This window comes from Monosiga brevicollis, genomic scaffold, assembly GCF_000002865.3.
Source record: "Monosiga brevicollis MX1 MONBRscaffold_16 genomic scaffold, whole genome shotgun sequence".
Classification (NCBI taxonomy): Eukaryota; class Choanoflagellata; order Craspedida; family Salpingoecidae; genus Monosiga; species Monosiga brevicollis.
In genome coordinates, this window is record NW_001865053.1 from 214,088 (window position 1) to 233,044 (window position 18,957).

Genomic DNA, 18,957 nt, shown 5'->3' on the forward strand with positions numbered 1-18,957 from the left:
AAGTGAGCTAGCTACAGAACCAGCGAAGAAGTCATTGTGACGCAACATCAACAAGCTTCTCAAAAGCACTCACCTGTCGTCCAGAAGCCGCTGCTCGCTTGGCGTGGCCATTCTTTGTACTCTTGTTCCGTGACAAGCCGTCTGAATTTGCTGGCACTGCGCCCGCCTGCGGGGGGATGGCCGGTTTCGAGTTGGCACCCTGCTGTTTGGCAACTGTAGAGTCAGCCGCAAGATGCAACTGCCCCTTGGCCCCATGCTGTCCGGCTGACCCTGAGTCCGATTTGCCATCCTCTCCAATGCCCGAGTGCGAGCCTGGGCTGGCTGGCGCGATGGACTTATGCTTGGCTTCCACACCGGACGAGCTGTCCAACGCGGGTGAAGTTGCTTTTGGTGAGGACTGTAAAGTCGTCGCTGTGGGGGTGTCACTCGGTGGCAGGGCTGAGATAGAGTCTGGAGTCAACCCTTGCTGAGGTGGTGCAAGATTTGATGACGCCACATTGGACGTGGCTGTGGTGGTAGCACTTGCATCAGATCCTTGGGTTTGCACTTGGCCAGGTAGAGCGCCAGCTTGGTCGATCGACGAAGACGCGTCTTGTTTCGGCTGCAAGCCTTCAGCCTCAGCGGAAGAATCCCGTGGTTCTATCGAGGCTTGAGATTCAAGAGACTCTGCGCACTCTGTGGTGGGCAAATCTGACATAGACGCCGCTCCTTCCGACCCCTTGGGCGTGTCTGCTTGCTTGGGCGGCAAACTCGTCTCATCAGGCTCTCGCCTCTTTGGTGTGTCTTGCGGAACTGCTGGCGTTGATGGCGTGGTGGGAGCGGGTGATCCATGAAACAGGCTCTGGGCCTTGCGATCTTTTGCGTGAGATATTCCCGAGCGATTGTATCGAGCCAGGATCAAGGTCAGATTGTCGATGATTCGGTTGATCAACGCAGCTAAACGCACCAAGTCCACACGCATGGTGTGAACGCTGGGGGACTTGTGGTGGTGCTGGCATAAACAGCGATACAACGCAGACATGTCGTCCTGACCATTGCATGCATGAAAGGGATTCACGTGAGAACGCTCAACAGGGAAGCAAAAAGGGTAAGCGGGCGACCGATCACCATGCGCGCCTCGCGCTTGTGAGACGGTGTTAAGCGCAGACCTTGGCATCGCGGAACCACGGCTCATCCACGACGAGGACATCCAAGGTAGAATAAAGGCTATGGGTGCGATAAGCCACCTGGGTTGAGCGGGTGTCTCGATTGGCTCGCATCAACGAAACCAAGGCGGCCACCTGTGTCCAACAGTCATGCCATGAGAAAGCAAAAGTTGACCTCTGGCAGCACAGCCATGCAGAGCAAGAATGGAGAGGCAGACAAGCAAAAGTAGGCACGGACAGTATGCTTGTCTGTTGGTAAATTGAGGGGCTGGTCCTCTTTGCGAAAGACAGCCATGGCAGGCGAGTAGAGGATTTCAAAGGCCCAGTGGCGTTGCAAAGTTCTATGCGCGTGCTGCATCAGCGAGCGAATATCGAACAAGGGGCAAAGCAACGACCGCCAACTGCAGTCGTTGAAGCAGGGATGCGGCACGATAGAAAAAGACGAAACGGCAACGTACCGAGCGCGCCCTGTCGGCGCCACCAAGCGCAGCAAAAATGTCATGTTGTCGTGGTGCTCGGCCACGCCAGCGAGAATGCGAGCCAACTCTCGAAGCTGTTGGAGAGCAATGCAAGAACGTTTCAGGTGAGAGGGCAGGCAGCTTGGACGCGACACGTCATGAGCCCCCAAGCCCGTGGTGCAAGGGCGATGTAGGCAGGCCAAATCGACTTACCGCTGCCTCAAGCTGCGTGGATTCCAGACGCTGTAAGAGCGTGCCGATACACGCCATGGCAGCTGGCACTGCGCAATACAAGGCCTTGTCCAGCAACAAACGGTAGATCAAGGCCACCAACGCCTATAGCAAGCAAATGCCGGCATTGAGTATGCCTCCTCACGCCAGCACGATGTCTGATTATACTTGGAAAAGCGGGGGTGAAGGAAATGAGACGCAACAGCATGAACATGAGCACTTTGAACGCACGCCAACATCCGCCGTGGGCAAAGGTGTCTGATCGGTAGTCAACATGACATCTACGGCTTGGAAAAACTGCGCAGTTGACCAAGATGATGAATGGCCAGGTCAGAGCAAGCTTGGTGTGTGATGCGTGAGCGTGTGTGCTTGAAAACATACGGTGGTGACACGAGAAACGGCCTCGTCAACGTCGCTCTCCTCATCCTGGGTCAGATCGCCCTGCAAAGCGTCCTCGGCAGGCACATCACATGGAACTTCCTTATTGGTCTCTGAGCAACCACTCTGCCGGCATCAAGTATGCACGTGAGTTTTGTGAGCGTGCAACGGGGGCTGAGCGATGAAAGATGACAATCAGAACGAACCAGTGATGGAATGTTGTCCGGCCGCAGAGCTGGGCACACCAGACTTTGCAGATCAATCCCTATGATAGCACGCCAAGTGTGATTGACAATGAGGGTGGGTTTAAGGACCTCAACCGACGGGGGTTGGCGGGGGTGGAGCAAAGGCATGGGGGCGGAACGAACCAAGCGCCGGCAGGAGAGTCCATATCAGGGATATGATCTGCGTCGGTGACTCTTTCTCTGGACCGTCTGGCTGCTGTTTCTGGGCAAACAAATCAAAACACGTTTTCAAGCGAACATAAGAGCGTCCTGAGATCGAGGCACAAGCGCAGACGGTCAAAGGGAACCGTACTTTCTGGTTCGCGTGTAAAATCAAAACATCGAGCATGTTGCAGCTTGTGGCACTGTCACCGAGCAAGGCTGATTGGCCAACCCAACCAATCAAAGGCGATGAGTAAAGCCAAAAACACAGAAATTACATGCAATCACCAGCTTTTGGTTGCAAGTTAACGCACCGAGGCAGAAACACCACTCCAACCAGGTCGGGGGCAGCACGCAAGTAGAGGCCAAATTGGCTAGCCAGCCCCCGTGAATGATTTCACGGGCTTGGGCTGTAAGAATGAGCGGGACAGCAACGGTTTTTGCAGGCTTGATGACAGTACCAAGCCGCTCGCGGATGGAATTCAACACGTCACTAAAGTGTGCCGCGAAAGCATAGGAGCATCGTGAGGCAAGACTTTGCGCGGATGTGACGGAAATGCAGCTCGAGTCACTCCAGCGAGGGCATGAACGAGCGAACCTATGGACGGCAGCAGCCGGTACGCTAGGGGGCACCAGAAGACTTGGATCGAGCGCAAGCATGGTTGGCGATGATTGTAACGTATTGAGGCCTGGGTGAGAGGTTGGAAAATCGGCAATATCTGTGTCCATCTATACGTGTCAAGGTGAGCACACTGTTTGAATCTCAAGCAAAAGGTCACCCACACCCATGGACGCGCTGAGAGGACCGGCAGAGCTATGTCAGGCTCGGAGAGAACAAAAGGCGCGTACCTCGGTCAATTCTCGGTCGTGATCTAGCTCGGCCTGGCGCAACTGCTCACGATTCGATTGAATCTCGTCCTGCGTCCAATGGTAGCAGAGTCAAAGATTGCTTCACACCAAAAGCGTGAATCATTGCCAATCCAGACAAAACCCGCGTACCTGGGCTTTTTGCTGTAGCCGTTCCACGTTGGCCATCCGTTCCTGGTGTTTGCGCAGTGCCTTGATTTGCTTTTCGGTTGCCGCCCTGGCGCGCGGAGCGAGAAATGAGGTGCTGCACAGGATATGAAACAAGCCCATGAGCCAACACTCACAAGGCCCTCTCATGCTGAGTTCTCAGACTCTGGAGTTCGTGGTCAGTCTTTGCTTGAAAGGCGCGGGTCTCTTGTCGCAAGCTGCAGACCGACATAGGGCAGCAAGGGTAAGCCAGCGGCAAACTCGACCACCACAGAGCACTATCACGCCGACAATTGGGTCCTGCGTAGGACAAGAAAGCCCACGCACGAATGTCGTTGGCCAGCATTGGCTTTAAGTGGGGATAGCGTGAGATTGCCAGGGGCCGTCGTTCCATCCTGGTGTTGGGCAGCTGGCGGGGGAGAGGATGCCTTGGCGGGTCCCAAGCTGGTGATCCAGTGACCGCAAATCAAGTGAGTGCCTGCCTCATGCAAGCCAAAACTCAAGCCAGTAGAAGAATGCCGGCCACACGTACCTGATGTCAGGCAACTCATCCTCATCACTCGAATCGCCGCTTTCAGCGGCGGGCAAGTGCAGCTCTGCACCGGCCGTTTTCACACAAGCAAGCAAGAATGAATTTGAGAGCCGTGATCCTCATCGTCGTCGTCGGTGCGTTTCCCCCCTTGCGCCCCTCTCATCCTGTACACCGCCGGCAGCATGCCATGGCAACGCTTGGCCTTCACTTTACTCGTACCATCGTCCGAATCAAGCGGATCCATCTTGCCGTCCGAGAGTGAGAGAGAGTGAGGGAGAGGGAGAGAGAGAGAGAGAGAGAGAGAGAGAGTGTGTGTGTGTGTGTGTGTGTGTGTGTGTGTGTGTGAAAAATGGCGCTGCCGCAACGGTCACATTGTCAGACAAAATCATTTGCCGAATGGTCGCAAGCTTGGAAAAGGCGCTCATCTGGCCAGAGGATGGCGCGAGCTTGTTCGGTTGGATTGGAATGTACAGGAGGGCTTTGAACACTTCAATGAATGGGCGACAAGGGCTGAAGGCATGGCCATTTGCTTAGAGGTCTAACAGGCGACATCGCTCTGCAGTAAGGCTTTCATAAGGGCTTGAAGCTTGTCAACGTGCTGTTGCCCAAGGGTGAGCAGTGTCCAAGCTGACAGCCGCCACAAGTCGGCGTCGGCCCTTGATACATTTTCGTTGGCAACAGCTGCCAACAGCATGGCACAGCATGTCACATGCACGTCCAGGCAGCCGGATAATATGCTGGCCTACTCGGGCACACGCAAAGCCGTTGTCATGAGGGCAACTTTGGTTGGGCTCAAAATGTGATGCTTAAAGCGGAGCGCGCACCTGGAGCTCGGTCTCATTGGGAGGCATGGCTCGAACACAGTTTTTGGTGGCTTCAAAAAGGTGGCACACCAGAAGAGACGAGCCTGCAATGTCGTCATCTAAGAAAGACTATGGTAAATCCCCAAGCCACGTGAGCTCGCACATCGTCAGGCGGGCCAGGCTGCGGCTGGCATCAGGCGGCGCACCTCGTTATGAATCACCGCGGAAATGAGAAACTTGGTGGAGCGATTCAGCTCACAGCAGGCATCCCACATACGCGACTGCGATTCCCAACAAGCACAAGGAGAAACCATTGAACATGCTCTCGATGTTGACATTTGTTGCTCACCACCAGTGTCGGCGACGTATGTCCACTGCGATGGCCAATGACTAATTCCGCCAACCTTTTGCAGGGAGTAATCAGCTGGATCTGGAACTGAGTGCAGGCTTCCGGCAAGAGAGCGAGCGCGCAACTCGCAAAGCTGAGTGCTGCGCCGGCAAATCTGCTCAAAGGAACCACGGCAACCGCACCAGGAAAAACGTAATCAGCACGCTGCACATCGCCACCGTACATGTCATGGACTGCCGATATCTTTCATGCCACCTTTCTTTGCTGAGGAATGGTTGCTGCCTCAAGGTGTAGCCCACCTGTTCGATCGCTTCCCTTCGGCTGGCCACGGTTAGGGAGTCAAGGTCAAGGAGGTGCATTGACTCAAAATCAAGATTGAGTAAGCATCGTAGCTCTTCTCGGCCCTCTGACGCCAACCGCAGGTGCGGGCTTATTGATGCTGAGACCCGTGTGTCATCAAAGACCAAGACGGGCGACGGGGCAAAGACACTCTGATCCGACGGTGAGCCCCCATTTCCGCTGTACCGCCCATCTGTGCGAGAGGCATTGGCATCCTCATCACCGGACATGTCCGTCAGATCCAAACGTGATTGCGCAGCGCTACCAAGCGCATTGGAGGCCACCTCCAAGTCTGCGGAGCCATCAGGCAAAAGCGGCAAGCGAGTATCCAGCTGGGCAGTAGCATGCCACGAAAGATCATGAGCACGGCCCGACCCAAGGGCTGGTGGAAAGCTATGCCAAGCAAACTCAAAAAATAAAAGAAAGGTCTTGAGGGTGGGATGCCATAAAACTACCTCGTGCCACCACCCATTCGCACGCCCAAATGTGTCGCTTTCTCCCACATAGTTCCAACCGGCCTCGAGCACTCGATGTGGCCCAAGATAAGGCGGTATATCATACTTGAGAAAGCAGCACAGACAACAAGATCAGTGCATGTCAAGCTTGAGGTGCTTGACGAAGGCAGGCGAGCCTTCTTTGGTCTTCTTCTTAAACAAACTTGATGGCTTGACCTCACAAAACATCAGAGCACCCATGGCTTACCAATTGTTCAACACCTTGCAGGAGCGAAGAGGGGCGATTGGGATAGATGGTTTGATGTAGCCCTGCGCTATCGACAACCAGATGAGTTGGTAGTCTGCAAACCAGAGGGTAGATTATCAGGCCAGAATGTTATGGGACACTAACCGTCGAGAGTTGCAGCAAACCGCTGCAGCGCGTCCATGGGCCCTTCAATGGTGAAGGAGTCAGGGGCATCATGTTCAAACTTGATTTGCAACATGCGTTGTGGCTCGCTTAGAACCATGATGCTTGTCACATCACCAATCGCCGTGATCACCGAACGTGCCTGATCCAGTCGAGGGGATTCGAATCACATTGTGACCATTCCGGCAGTGAATGCCACAGCCAGCCCCAAGAAGCGCCCGCGCGTGGTTCGTGCTCCAAAGCAAGTCGAAATCAACTAACCTCGCGACCACCAGCAACATTGAGAAGGACAATGCCATCAAGGCCATCAATGGTCAGAGTGGCATCCACGTCGTTGAGCCGCAGGTCTCGAAAAATCTGGCTCCGAACAACCCATTGCTGTAGGCAGGCGTCAATATACTGCAGCTGCAGAGCCGGGAGACTCGAGGGTTGCTGGGCATTGGGGTCAGGTGCTTGTGAGCTGAGAACGGCACCAGCCTGGCGTGAGATGTTCTGTGAAATGATCGACGAACCGAGACGAGTTTGCACGCGTTGGTCAGCAGCTTGACCACATCCTTGATCCGTTTTCCGGTCAGGTAGTGGGAAGGGAAGAACGTGGTCAGTCCCACGTCCGCTCTGCAAACATGCAAAATGAAGTTGGGATCAGAATGAGGCTTGGCGAGCCAAGGGCCCATTTGCTGCACGCAGCCAACATACGCAATGGCCTTGATGTCGGTTCGATCTCGATCATGCTCAAGCATCCAGCACTTGACGTGAATTGCAGCGAGCCTGTGTGCACGAGAGCATCCCCGAAGATGGTCGTCCATTAGAGAAGCGGTGAAAACGCCCTGTCTGCTCACAAGCCATCACGCGCGTGCGCGCACGCATAAAGGAATAAGACATGGCTGTCTCCCAAGGCCGTAATGCTAGGCTGACTTGATAATAACGTCGGCTGAGAGCTGTGGGTGCATGTTCTGCACCACAAGATCCGACTGGATTTGACGATACAAATAGTCCATGGCGTTTGGACACCGTTGAGCAAAGCGCTCAGCTTGACAAGGCACATGCCTGATGACAGCAGCGTGGGTCAGCACCAAACAATGGGCTTTTTCAACGCAAAATGTTAATCGAAAAAAAGGGGGAAAAAACGGACCAAAGGCGCAAGTACAGGCGATGCTCGGGACGCATGTCATCGACGATGGCTTGGATCAGGGATGCCATGGGCAGCAGCCGCTGCATGTGTCGCCCCGAGTCCTACGGCCCCCAATCGCACGTGAGGGATTGGCCATGCAACTCGAACCATGCGCCTTGCAAAAGTCATATGGGTACAGCAAATTTCAACGCAAGCCAGTCAGAGAGGATTCTTACGCTCAAAATGAGAGCAAACCGTGCGGGACATTCAAGGGCTTTCTTGCTCGCCACCTTGGCAAGAATGTCCTGTCAACAGACGACCAACCCATGTGGATAGGACGGCGTCGTGGATGGGTGAGAAGTGGAGAGCCATTGTGAAGTGGCGACAGAAGCAAGCAAAGGTGCGCAATCGAACCTGGACGGTTGTGTTGCGTGCATAGCTCGTCGTCACGTAGGCCTGGTGCGGTAGGTAGACCTTGAGGCGATTCTGATTGCCGGAATGTGAGGGCCGGCGGGCCGGAATGGCAAGTAACAAGCGCAGCTCGGCATGACGCTCGCTGTGAGGAGGCAGAGTGGATAGCCAGCAACAAGTTGAGGGGGTGCAATGCATGCCGGGGGCCCAATGATTGGTTTGCACATGATGAATGATCGCAAGTGCATATTTGGCTGGCTTGAAGCGGTTCTCATTTGCATCCCGCGTGTGATGATGCGGGTAGATGTGGAAACGTAATGCTGTTGTACCTCAGAGCCTTGATGACCATCTCCGGAGAGTAAGATCGGACATCGTTGCCATTAACCTCATAAAGCTGAGCACCTGGCACGACGATACCACTTGCGCGAGCAGGCCCCTCAGGGCGCACGCGCTCGACTGCGCAAGGGCCTCGGCCTTGGATGATGAATCCAAAGTTCCACCAAAGCTCCAGCTGGTTTGCAGGGATGCCTTCGGCCGGGGGTCGCTGCAATGTAGCAAACAACACATGAGCTCACATTCGGCTGCCACCAAAAACGAGGTTGAGGAAGGAAAGCCCAGGTTCAAGGATGACAATGACGTCGAAGACAGCCGCACCTTGTGGGCGGGAGTTGGGCAAGCAGTACTCGATTGTGGGAGAAGGCGCACGGTGCGGTGGGCGGCAATGTCGGCAATTTCGGGTCGTTGCGCGGCACTGTACTGGCGCTGACGACGAGATCCCGGGGTGGAGCGACCCCGCACCGGATCAAGCGTCACGCGACCCCGTACATGACTAAGAACGGGGCAAACGTTTATCCGAGCCAGCAGCAACGACGGTGCCAACGGGGTTGGGATGAGTGAGGCGCCATTGGACGGGCGGTGCACGGGAGATGAACGCCTTTTCAGGAAAGCATGGCACTGACTCAAGGTAATAGAGGATCGACTGGCTCTTTGTGGCAGCCTCTTCAAATCCGTATTCGATGCCCTCCTGCGAGTCGGCAAGGCAAGCGTGACATGCAAGTATCGCTCGAGCTGCCCGCTGAGGGCGATGCAGAGGCAAGGCGCAGGCAGAGACTGAGCATGCTCTGCTTTCACGCACTTCCTCGCATACAGCAGGCCATTGGCTTGGCGCTGGTAACCAGTGCCACTGTTGATCATGGGAACTATCGGTAGCGAGTGACAGCAGCAAGCAGCATGGCCGTGAGCTGGCCCTGCAGCCACAGGAGAAGCTGTCAGCAGGCGTGGATCCAAAACCCACTCTTGAAAGATCAGCCGGTGCGGATCCGCCTCCCAGGGAGCAGCCCTACGGCTAGGGCCGTCCACTACCACGGCCATCCTCCCACTGCTAATGCCCGTCGTCTCCTTGGCTAGATCACCGCACACACACGCGTGTACGCCCCCCCGGGCTTCCAACGGCTAGCAGCATCTCTCTCTCAATCTCTCTCTCTCTCTCTCAAAACTCTAAATCTCTCTCAAAATCTCTCTCTAGCTCTCTCTCTTCTCTCTCTCTCTCTGTGGTAGTTGTGCTTTTCCTTTGTGTCTTTGACCGACCAAACCAATTCAATCATCTCTCTCTCTCTCTCTCTCTCTCTCTCTCTCTCTCTCTCTCTCTCTCTCTCTCTCTCTCTCTCTCTCTCTCTCTCTCTCTCTCTCTCTCTCTCTCTCTCTCTCTCTCTCTCTCTCTCTCTCTCTCTCTCTCTCTCTCTCTCTCTCTCTCTCTCTCTCTCTCTCTCTCTCTCTTTCTATCATCATAAAATCCGAGGGTTGAACTTGAATTTCGATAATAAACAAACCCTAACGACTGGCATGTGGTCCAGAAGACGCTCTGGCGTAGGTGTCGGCGTCGAAAACTGATCGAGTGGGGTGGAAGCGGAGGGATTGGTCAAGGAAGGGGTACGACTGATCGGCCGGCAGCGGCACTGTGCCTCTTGTCGCCTTGGTTTGACAGAAGAACCAAGTTTAGGCGGAAGTGGCTGTTGTGGTCGTGCGGAGCGCCACTGACAGTTGATCCCCAACCTGCAGCAGTCCTTCTTGTCCAGGCTCAGATTGCGCAGCGTCGCACAATAGGCCAAAATAGGTCCGTCCCTACAAGTGAAAAGTTGAGTCGCCCCCTATGATGAGCGGGCGAACGGGGCAACTGCAACAAGACCAGGTGGCCAAAGCCTAAGGCAATTCACAACCGCAAACACGGATATGGACAAGCCTCACTCACCGCGATCGAGCGACACTTGATGAGACTGGACAAGACAGCGGGATCGACGCGCCCCGTCGCCTGGTGCACGCAGACCATTGAGCAGCGCTCGCACGACTTTAAGACTTCAAGGCGCACATTCGAGCCGGTCAAGGCACGCCAGTGGTCTTCCGCAAAGGCTGGCAGGCCCGGGCCATCAACAATAACGTTGGGCCGGAAAACGTCAACCTCAACGGGTGCACGGTGCCAGGTGTCACGAAACATGGCATGGCTAGCGGCGCTAACAACCAGGAGCTGGGCCTCATTGGCCAGCTGACGGCGCGGTGATTGCCCGGGCACACCACGACACGTCCGCGCTTGTGCGCGGTCGGCATACACGAGACGCGCATCCGCACGTCCAGTGACGGCCACGAAAAACCGAGCGGCCGCGTCCCCACAGTCCAAGGCGGTAACGCTGTCACTACACAACCGAACGGCGCGACGCTCCTCCCCAGCCTCGGGCATAAGGGTAGCAACGTCAATCGTAATGGTGTTGGCTCCTGCATGGGTCCGTATGATGAGCTGCTGCTCGGACGCAGACCACACAGGCTCCACGGTGGCCAGCTGTGGGTACTTTTTTTGGGTGAGGGCGCGGCCATTCCCATCCACCACCATAAATAGACGGTCCCCCTCCAAGCCATCCGGTCCCAGCGTTAGAGTTGTGACACGCATGGCTGCACAGGATTTAACGGGGTAGATCAGCAGCTGCGCCACGCGCACTTGAGCAGCCTGGGCCGCCTCATGGGGAAGAGACGTTTGATAACGACGACCCCGCACGTAATAGTCGTCCAGATGCGCCACGAGACGCTCGACATCCTACGTCAAAGAACGACAAGCCGGGCTTGTTGAGCGACAACAGCAAGATGAAAGTGGAAACACCCAATGACGCAGAGGTTGATGGAACTTGTGTTGCGGAACGCACGTTTTCGTTGGAGTGGAAGCCAAAGCTGGCCCGCAGTGCCCCGATGCAACGCCCATCCTAAGCACAAGAACTGCCATGAGCCTGATCAGCTGCACGTGTCAGCATGGCACGCCACGAAAGGACGAACCACGACGTCATCGTGGCTGCCGCATCGATAGCCAGCATCGATGAGGCTTTGTACCATCGCTGGATCGTTGCCTGCCACATCGTGACAGGCACCCGCATTGCACATGCAGCCTGTGGCGGTTTATAACCGAATAATGCAAACGTGAGGCGGGCAATCCATCCCAATGCACCCCGTCACGGCCCGCACCCCAATAATGAACCCCCCGGCGTGTGCCACACTGACCGCTTCGCATAATGATACCGGCAGCGCGGCATTCCTGGGCTGCTGCGGTCACAGAGACGGGGCTGCCGTCGGCCCAATCCATGTTGAACGTAACTACTGGACCCTATCACCACAGATGGAAGAACCGGGTCAAGAAAGGCTCGTTTGCATTGGCTTTGGCGGTTCGTTAGGTCTGCCCGCGCAGTAACAACAAGAGCGTGGATCGGGCCTGGCCGGGGATTTCGCGCCTACCGTTGGCTCACCAGCCGCGTGAATGCGGCACAGCGGACGTCCATTGTCGTGGTGCAGGTCTTGCAAAGCTGTTCGCAGCTCGGCAGCCAATCTCCGGACCTCTGCTCGACGTGCCGTCATGGCGGCTGACCGCCAGAGCCGAAAGCCTTCCTACGATGTTCAATGTTCCTGATTGGTTAGAAAGACGCGTGCGAGCGTGGGCTGCGTCGAGGATGCGCACGCACCAGCGCTCCTGCCAGAGCAGTATGTGGTAGACTGCCATGCTCAAAGCGACGGGGGTCGGTGGTCTTGTGTGGACGTTGCAGAGGGACACGAGAATCGTAGACCTATCATGTGCGAGGGCTGAGACCTGTGCCATACTTTTGTGAAGAGCGCGGGCACCGTCAAGGTCGTACCGCGATGCCTCCGCCTCCAAAGTAGGCTGGGTTGGCCAGCACCGACATGCTAAACACGTTGGCAACAGTCGCATCCATGCACATGAGCCCAGATACGATTTGCACACGGAACAAGCTGGGTTTTGCAAGAAATGGCACGGGGTACCCCCACCCTGCAAGTGAGGCGAAAGAGGGCAGGCGGCGTGGGCGGGACACCACCTCTCATTGCGGACCACAAGGGCACCCAGGCCGGATGGGTAGCCAAAGAGCTTGTAGCAAGAAAAGACGGTAAAGTCGGCACAGCAAGCGGCCAAGTCCAGGGTTCCGGTGGCCAGCAGGGCTGAGGCATCCAAGAGGGTCTGGCAAGAGCGGGACCAGCGGAGGATGTGTTGCATATGAGGCGGCTTGCCCGAGTGACGAGCTGGCCAGCTGCGGACATTCATTTGATAAAAGCGCCGGGGAGGGATTTGCAGTACGGACATGGAATCGGGTGCCGGGGGCGTGGGTCAGGCGGCCCTCGCGTGCGGCCTGGGTGAAAACAAGGAAGCAAAAAAGGCGACGGGTGGATGCAGTTGAGGGGTGCGGTCGCATGTGCGCAAATTCCTTGGTCAAACGATGGACCAACCTGGAGGAGATCGAGGTCAAAAAGGCGACCACTGAAATTGCATTGTGCGGGTAAAGCAAAGAGGCTCGCTGGAGAGGATGCCTCGTCAGCGAGTGCCGTTGTCGTGGCCTCCAGATACTCGAGTTGGTCGGGGGCGACGGGCTGAAAGGTTAGGCCACGCTGAGCAAGGGGTCCGCGCATGCCCAGGACGGAGGTGTGATTCCATGTGACAGGCATGAACATGCCAGAGCCCGTCGCATCACCCGGAGCATAGCATTCGGCCACGATTTGCAGCGCGGCCGTGGCAGATGCCGTGATCACGACCGTGTGGCTAGCGGCGCTCACATTGAGAAGGCTGGCACAGACAAGAAAGAAACCAGCAGGACGAGAGGGCGCGGGCAACAGCATGAGTGTGCGCGTGTATGCAGGGGTGAGATTGAGTGGTCCGGCCTTTGGGATACGCCAGCTTGAACAGCTTGAGCTGGGCTGTGAGCGAGGCCGCGACCAGGCCAGCCTTGAGCCTACGTGAGAATGGCGGTGCGCAGCTGGGTGTCGAGGGACGGCGAAACTTTGGGAGCATCCGATATTGCTGCCGTGGTATGGCTGTTGATCAGCAGGTTGGTGGCCAGATGCTTGTGGGCTGCTGATAACAGCTCCTGGCAGGGCACGGCTGAACCGGCGTTGTCGAGGTAGACTAAAGTATGAAGATCACAGCAAAATTATTAGCAGTGGCAGCAACGCAACAAACCCCCGCCACGGCCATTCAATCAAACGTTGCTCTCCTCTCACCTGTTTCCTCTGTAATCTGCGGATAGGTCCAAGTCTCCCCCTGCACCGTGACGGCCCGCGCCTGTCGATCGCCTCTGCCATCCGCAGCCATCGCCGTCGCCGTCGAACACACACACACCGCCCTCCACAAAAAACTGCTTTTGACGATATGCCCTCACTTTGTCTGACAAAGTCATTGTCAGATGTTTATGGTGGATGTTAGAAGGGGGGTGTTACTGTCGGGCAGGCTGCAGGACAGCTGTCATTTGGGACACGGGGTCAGGCACCGGGGCACGTGTGGAAGAGGCTGGTCTTGGTTCGAACCCGACCTTGTATTCGCAGGTGCATGCAGCCACAGGGTGTACCCTCACCCAGCACACCAGCCCTCAACCCAACCCAAGACACGAGCCAGCAGGCAGCCCCGTCCAATGTCAGAAACCAGGAAGGACTCCCATCATAACGCGCACATCCGTACACACTGTCCCTTGCGCACTTACACACGTGCAAATGTACCCTCTCTCTCTCTTTCAGTGTGTACGTGTGTAGACTTAAGTTTTTTAGGGAATTTTGTATGACATGAGATGATGACGTCAGTGTCCATGTGTGCATGCATTGGCACGCTCCCACCCCCAACGGCCACACCGATAACACATTAGTACCACACCCCCACACACCATTCCAACAGCATTCCACTTCACTCCACCACACCCACCAGCATCACCCACCACACCTGCCCACATGACGCTGAACGGGCACAGGATGATCTGACCAGCTCCCCACAGCTGCCGCCCCCGTCCCCGCACCGTCGTTGCCGCTTGTACTGCACTCCACCTCCTTGTTGCTTGTAGCTTGCTTGTATAGTTAGCCGCATCGGTTGACAGACTCTTTCACCCCAAAAAGTGTGCACACCACCACCACCACCACCACCGCCGCCGCTGGTTCAACACGTGCCACGTGCATGTACATGTAGCTCAGGGTCCGGATGGCACTTCGTCACGTCACGTCACGTCCTGAAATGCATGTGCGCCCTGAGATGAGAGATGAGCGATGAGCGATGAGAGATGAGAGAGAGGGATTTGTGGAATGATGCCTGGCTGGGTCTGGCATTTTACTGCATCGACCTCGATACATCAGTGACCACCGTCATACCAACCAGCCAGCCAGCCAGCCAGCCTCCCTCGACCAGCCTTGACCAGCCTTCTTCCCCGATCATTGCTCCTCTAGCTCGCCACCACCAGCCGCCACAACCACACACGCTCTCTCGATCTCTCTCGGATAATCCTTTCCTTGTCCTTGTCGCCGTTGTCATCGCGCCATCATCACCATGGGTCTGTTCAACTGGCATCACCACAAGCACGATGACGCGCACCGGACGTCCAAGCGCAGCAAATCGGGCTCGGACAGCACCAGCAGCAGTCGTGGTAGCAGCCAACGACGCAGCCGCAAATGTGCCAAGGCCCTGTCCAGTGGTCGCTCTTCCAACGCTTCATTGCAGTCCCAACGATCCTGCGAGACCCACCGTACAATCGCGCACGTCAACACCCATGTGCGCATGATTGAGGTTCAACAACCCGCCGCCTCTCGCCACCTTGACGTCGATTGGGCCGTCAGCACCAAGGCCCTCTTTGAGGAAGAGCGCCACCGCAACTCCACCTCCTCCTCTGCCTCTTCCTCTACCAGTGGCTCCCCCCAAATGCAGCGCCGTCGCAATTGGGTCTCCCACCTCACCACCTCTGACCTTTAACAGCATGAGGATGGACCATCATCACCCCCTTCCCCCGCAATGCAGAGCCGAGTTCTGTTCTTCTCCATCTTTGTTGTGCAAGGCCCAAGGCCTCGTGCGTTGTTCACTGCATATCTGTTTCCGACAATCCCGACCCCTTTCGATCAGAGGCTAGTTTTTTCTGCTGCTGCCAGCTGAGCTGGCTTGTGTTTATACCAGCCCATGGTGGGGGGTGTGAAGCGCCCTGAGGCCTCTCTCACACCTCTTCTCCTCAAAAAACAACCCTTGATAGTCTCTCCTCGTGTGTGTGTGTGTGTGTGTGTGCGTACATGTTTGAGTGTCACCCGTCAGACAAAATACATAATTGAGCATCTTAATGCCAAACCCGTGTGGCTTTTCCTTTCCACTGTCCAGACAACATCCCCGCCCTCGCGCATCCCTGAAAACGATAAAGACTCATACTTGGGATCACAAAAAAATACTTGTACGCCGTGCGCACAAACGACTTTTCATGAATGTGAGCTCGGTCATACCCAAAGGCCCGCAGCGTGGGTGGGCAAATACGAGCGGCAAACTCGCCAAGACGTGACAACATGACACGTGAATCGATTGGTACTCTGAACAACAAGGAACAATTGCCAACACCATCACCATTCCGCAATTCAACCGGCCATGCTTGTTCTGCTCAGCAGACAGCACGTGATGATACGCCTGGCGAGACGGCGCACGCTGGGCTTGCGATAATGTGTCGTGCGTGGCTCCCAAAACAAAAGTTGCGCCAAGAAAGGGGCGCTAGCAAGTATTTAGTGCGCAGAGGAGCGCTTGGGCTTCTTGCCCCGGGCACCACCACTGCCGCCGCCGCCGCCCTAGAAGATGCGCAAGAGAGGCAAGGAGTGGCTGCGGTGAGCTGGTCGAGCCACCTCCACGAGCATAACACAGCCAAAATCACCGCGTCAGTCCAAGCAGACGCCAACTGCGGCACACAACTTACGCGAGCACCCCGCTTGTTGTCGTTGAGCTCCTTCATTTCGTTGATGGCGTTGCGCTGGGCATCAGACACGCGCTCCAAAAGCTGAAGCACTTGAGACGACTCGGTCGGGTACTCTTCCATCTTCTTTCCAATCAGCGCCTCGATGCGTTGGAAAAGCTCCACATCATACTGCGTGGCAATGGTAATGGCATGGCCGGAGCGACCGGCACGCGCAGTGCGGCCCACGCGATGGATGTAGTCCTTTGAATGCGTCGGAATGTCGTAGTTGACCACGACATCGACGTGGGGAATGTCCAAACCACGGCTGGCCACGTCCGTGGCCACCAAGATTGTGTGTGACTGCGAGGTGAACTTGGCCAAGGCTCCCAAACGCTTGGGCTGTGCAAAAACATCGCAAACACACCACACACAAAATACCAGTGAGGCCCATCAACGATGTTTGATACGATTCAGACAAAGGTGTTGTCCACGGTGGCAAACTCCATCCCAAAGTCTGCACGCGTGAACACACGTGACCGTACCTGGCTCATCTGACCATGCAGGCACACTGCATCAAAGCCGAGGTCACGAAGCACCAGAGTAGCCTTCATGACGTTGTTGCATGTTGAGCAGAAGATGATAAAGGAGTTGCCTCGCAGCTGATTCATCAGGTAGATGAGGTAGCAGTCCTATTTCATGTTGTCGTGTTCAAAACATGCCCCACCACAAATGAGTGGTTATTCACATGGCAAGGTGTACGTATACTCGATGCAACACGCGAACGAACCTTGAACTTTTGAGGCACAAACATGTAGCGCTGGATGAGCGTGTCGACGGTTTTGTACTTGGAGTTGACCTCAACCTTGACGGGATCGCGAAGCGATGCACGCTGCAGCTTGCCGACCTTGCTGGTCATGGTAGCCGAAAACAGGAATGTGCGACGCTCGCGCGGAATCACGGCCAAGATCTTGTCCAGCTCCTTTTCGTAATCCATGTTCAGCATGCGATCGGCCTCATCCATAATCTGCACACACCATGACACGTACAGAAACAGACGCAGACACACACGGTCCCAAAGGACGAGCATCAGAAGCCATCAACCAAGCTGGGTTCAACACTGGCAACACCGCCAAAGCAAGGAGACTACAGCCATAGGCGCATATTGCATTTGCTCGAGGGCAATGATAAAGGGGGGGCTGAACCACTCAGACAAGGCTGAAACTATTTTGAGCTCCCACAGCTGTTAAGCGGTCGAGCCTCTGGTATGATTGTATCATCGCTGTGGTTCAAAGCGCCCCCACATCGTGCCCACACTGATTGTACCAGATGCGCAAATTCAAAAGCACACACACACACACACACACACACACACACACACACACACACATAATCAGACGCACCAAGTATCGCAGAGCCTTGAGATGAAACCCCTTGGTGTTTTCCAAGTGATCGACGAGGCGCCCGGGCGTGGCTGAAAGCAAAGCAGCGGAGAAGAGGGCGGTCGGGGGTCAGCACATGGGAAGCGGTCCTTGCAGATAAGAGTAGAAATGAACTGGTGGCACGAAGCTGGTTTCTAGCAAACGCACCAATCAACACGTGTGGCTTCTTGGCAAGCGCAATGGCTTGGGTGGTCATGTCAATGCCACCCACAAGAACTGCCGACTTGAGGCCGATCGGTGAGCCCAACGCATTGAACGTTTGACGGATTTGAAAGGCCAGTTCACTGCGCACGATCATTCACAGCATAAGATGTGGCTCAAACACAAAACAATCACACGCACGCACGCACACACGCACGCACATATGGTGCATCAAGTACAAGTACAGCACAGATGATAGCGACCAAATGACCAACCGAGTGGGTGCCAGAACGAGTGCAAAAAATTCCTTCTTGCCCTTGGTGGCCAGCAGGTCATGCAATACAGGCAGCGCAAAGGCGGCTGTTTTGCCCGAACCCGTCTCGGCTAGACCAATCACATCCTTGCCTGGTTTTACAAGACACCAACAAGTGAGATGGATACAGGCTTGCTTTGAGCAAGGCGCACAATGTCTGGCATTGTGCCCATACCTTGCAAGGCGAGAGGAATGCTGCGACGCTGAATTTCGGTGGGCTTTGTAAACTTGAGCGTGGCACAGGCCTCGCAGAGGACCTCGGCCAACCCCTGAAGACACAGCGATGGGGCATGTTTAAAATCAGACAAACGGAAACTTGACAGATGGCTGCTGCCTCCCGACATTGACCCTCTCCCGCCCAACGATCCACTAGCGCGACACACGCACCAGGTCGGCAAAGGTTGCATTTTCATCGGCATCGTCATCGCTGGCCCCATCGGCCTGTTCAGATGAGCTGTGCTCGTCATCTTGAACGTCCGTGGCCTGGTCGGTCACGAGGACCTCCTCTTCCAGCTCCTCTTCCTCTTCTTCCTTCTCCACATCAGGCCGCTTCTTTTGGTGCACGCGAGGTGATACAGCTGACCCCCCGTTCTTGCCGGCCTTGCCGGCCTTGCCGACCTTGCTCTTGAGCATGTTTTGCTTCATGACGGCGGCGATGCGCGAAACGATCGTCAACGACAAAAATTGCCCAGCGCCGTCCACGAGGCCACCTGGGAAATAAAATCATCAATTTCCGAGGTCATTTATTTGAGTGTTATGCCTCGGAAATAAAAAAAAAGTCTCCTGGGATGTTGAACGCGCCCAAATACGTGTGCTGTCTTTTTCGCTTTAGTGAC

The 18,957-nt window shown here is 55.7% G+C and overlaps 5 protein-coding genes across 5 annotated transcripts; 2 read left to right on the forward strand and 3 right to left on the reverse strand.

The window, feature by feature from the left end:
* Positions 1 to 31: 31 nt before the first annotated feature.
* Positions 32 to 8,219, reverse strand: MONBRDRAFT_33108 (uncharacterized protein; the record flags this gene model as incomplete). The annotated part of the gene is made up of 30 exons (XM_001747337.1): positions 32 to 1,027; positions 1,149 to 1,280; positions 1,384 to 1,486; positions 1,604 to 1,698; positions 1,817 to 1,939; positions 2,216 to 2,338; positions 2,419 to 2,477; positions 2,581 to 2,659; positions 2,750 to 2,817; positions 2,913 to 3,091; positions 3,197 to 3,327; positions 3,448 to 3,516; positions 3,598 to 3,709; positions 3,750 to 3,830; positions 3,940 to 4,056; positions 4,145 to 4,208; positions 4,364 to 4,499; positions 4,809 to 4,886; positions 4,969 to 5,076; positions 5,154 to 5,228; positions 5,352 to 5,450; positions 5,743 to 5,927; positions 6,114 to 6,195; positions 6,338 to 6,399; positions 6,482 to 6,641; positions 6,761 to 6,991; positions 7,012 to 7,114; positions 7,415 to 7,546; positions 7,632 to 7,732; positions 8,025 to 8,219. 30 exons carry the CDS (start codon positions 8,217 to 8,219, stop codon positions 32 to 34), a joined length of 4,278 nt encoding a protein of 1,425 aa, XP_001747389.1.
* A 750-nt stretch (positions 8,220 to 8,969) lies between these two features.
* Positions 8,970 to 9,811, forward strand: MONBRDRAFT_26863 (uncharacterized protein; the record flags this gene model as incomplete). Its single annotated transcript, XM_001747232.1, has 3 exons — positions 8,970 to 8,985; positions 9,231 to 9,332; positions 9,429 to 9,811. The coding sequence occupies 3 exons, from the start codon at positions 8,970 to 8,972 to the stop codon at positions 9,809 to 9,811; spliced, it is 501 nt and encodes a 166-aa protein (XP_001747284.1).
* Positions 9,812 to 10,985: 1,174 nt separating this feature from the next.
* On the reverse strand, positions 10,986 to 13,647 carry MONBRDRAFT_26864 (uncharacterized protein; the record flags this gene model as incomplete). Its single annotated transcript, XM_001747338.1, has 11 exons — positions 10,986 to 11,103; positions 11,210 to 11,298; positions 11,337 to 11,446; positions 11,559 to 11,661; positions 12,014 to 12,115; positions 12,185 to 12,233; positions 12,383 to 12,522; positions 12,644 to 12,691; positions 12,789 to 13,122; positions 13,293 to 13,461; positions 13,557 to 13,647. 11 exons carry the CDS (start codon positions 13,645 to 13,647, stop codon positions 10,986 to 10,988), a joined length of 1,353 nt encoding a protein of 450 aa, XP_001747390.1.
* A 1,186-nt stretch (positions 13,648 to 14,833) lies between these two features.
* Positions 14,834 to 15,642, forward strand: MONBRDRAFT_37738 (uncharacterized protein). The gene has a single exon (XM_001747233.1). The coding sequence runs from the start codon at positions 14,860 to 14,862 to the stop codon at positions 15,277 to 15,279; it is 420 nt and encodes a 139-aa protein (XP_001747285.1). The 5' UTR covers positions 14,834 to 14,859; the 3' UTR covers positions 15,280 to 15,642.
* A 211-nt stretch (positions 15,643 to 15,853) lies between these two features.
* Positions 15,854 to 18,787, reverse strand: MONBRDRAFT_37739 (uncharacterized protein). The gene is made up of 9 exons (XM_001747339.1): positions 18,509 to 18,787; positions 18,297 to 18,390; positions 18,084 to 18,213; positions 17,815 to 17,951; positions 17,629 to 17,699; positions 17,016 to 17,252; positions 16,771 to 16,917; positions 16,250 to 16,627; positions 15,854 to 16,124 (listed from the first exon to the last, which is right to left on the reverse strand). The coding sequence occupies exons 1-9, from the start codon at positions 18,764 to 18,766 to the stop codon at positions 16,062 to 16,064; spliced, it is 1,515 nt and encodes a 504-aa protein (XP_001747391.1). The 5' UTR covers positions 18,767 to 18,787; the 3' UTR covers positions 15,854 to 16,061.
* Positions 18,788 to 18,957: the final 170 nt, after the last annotated feature.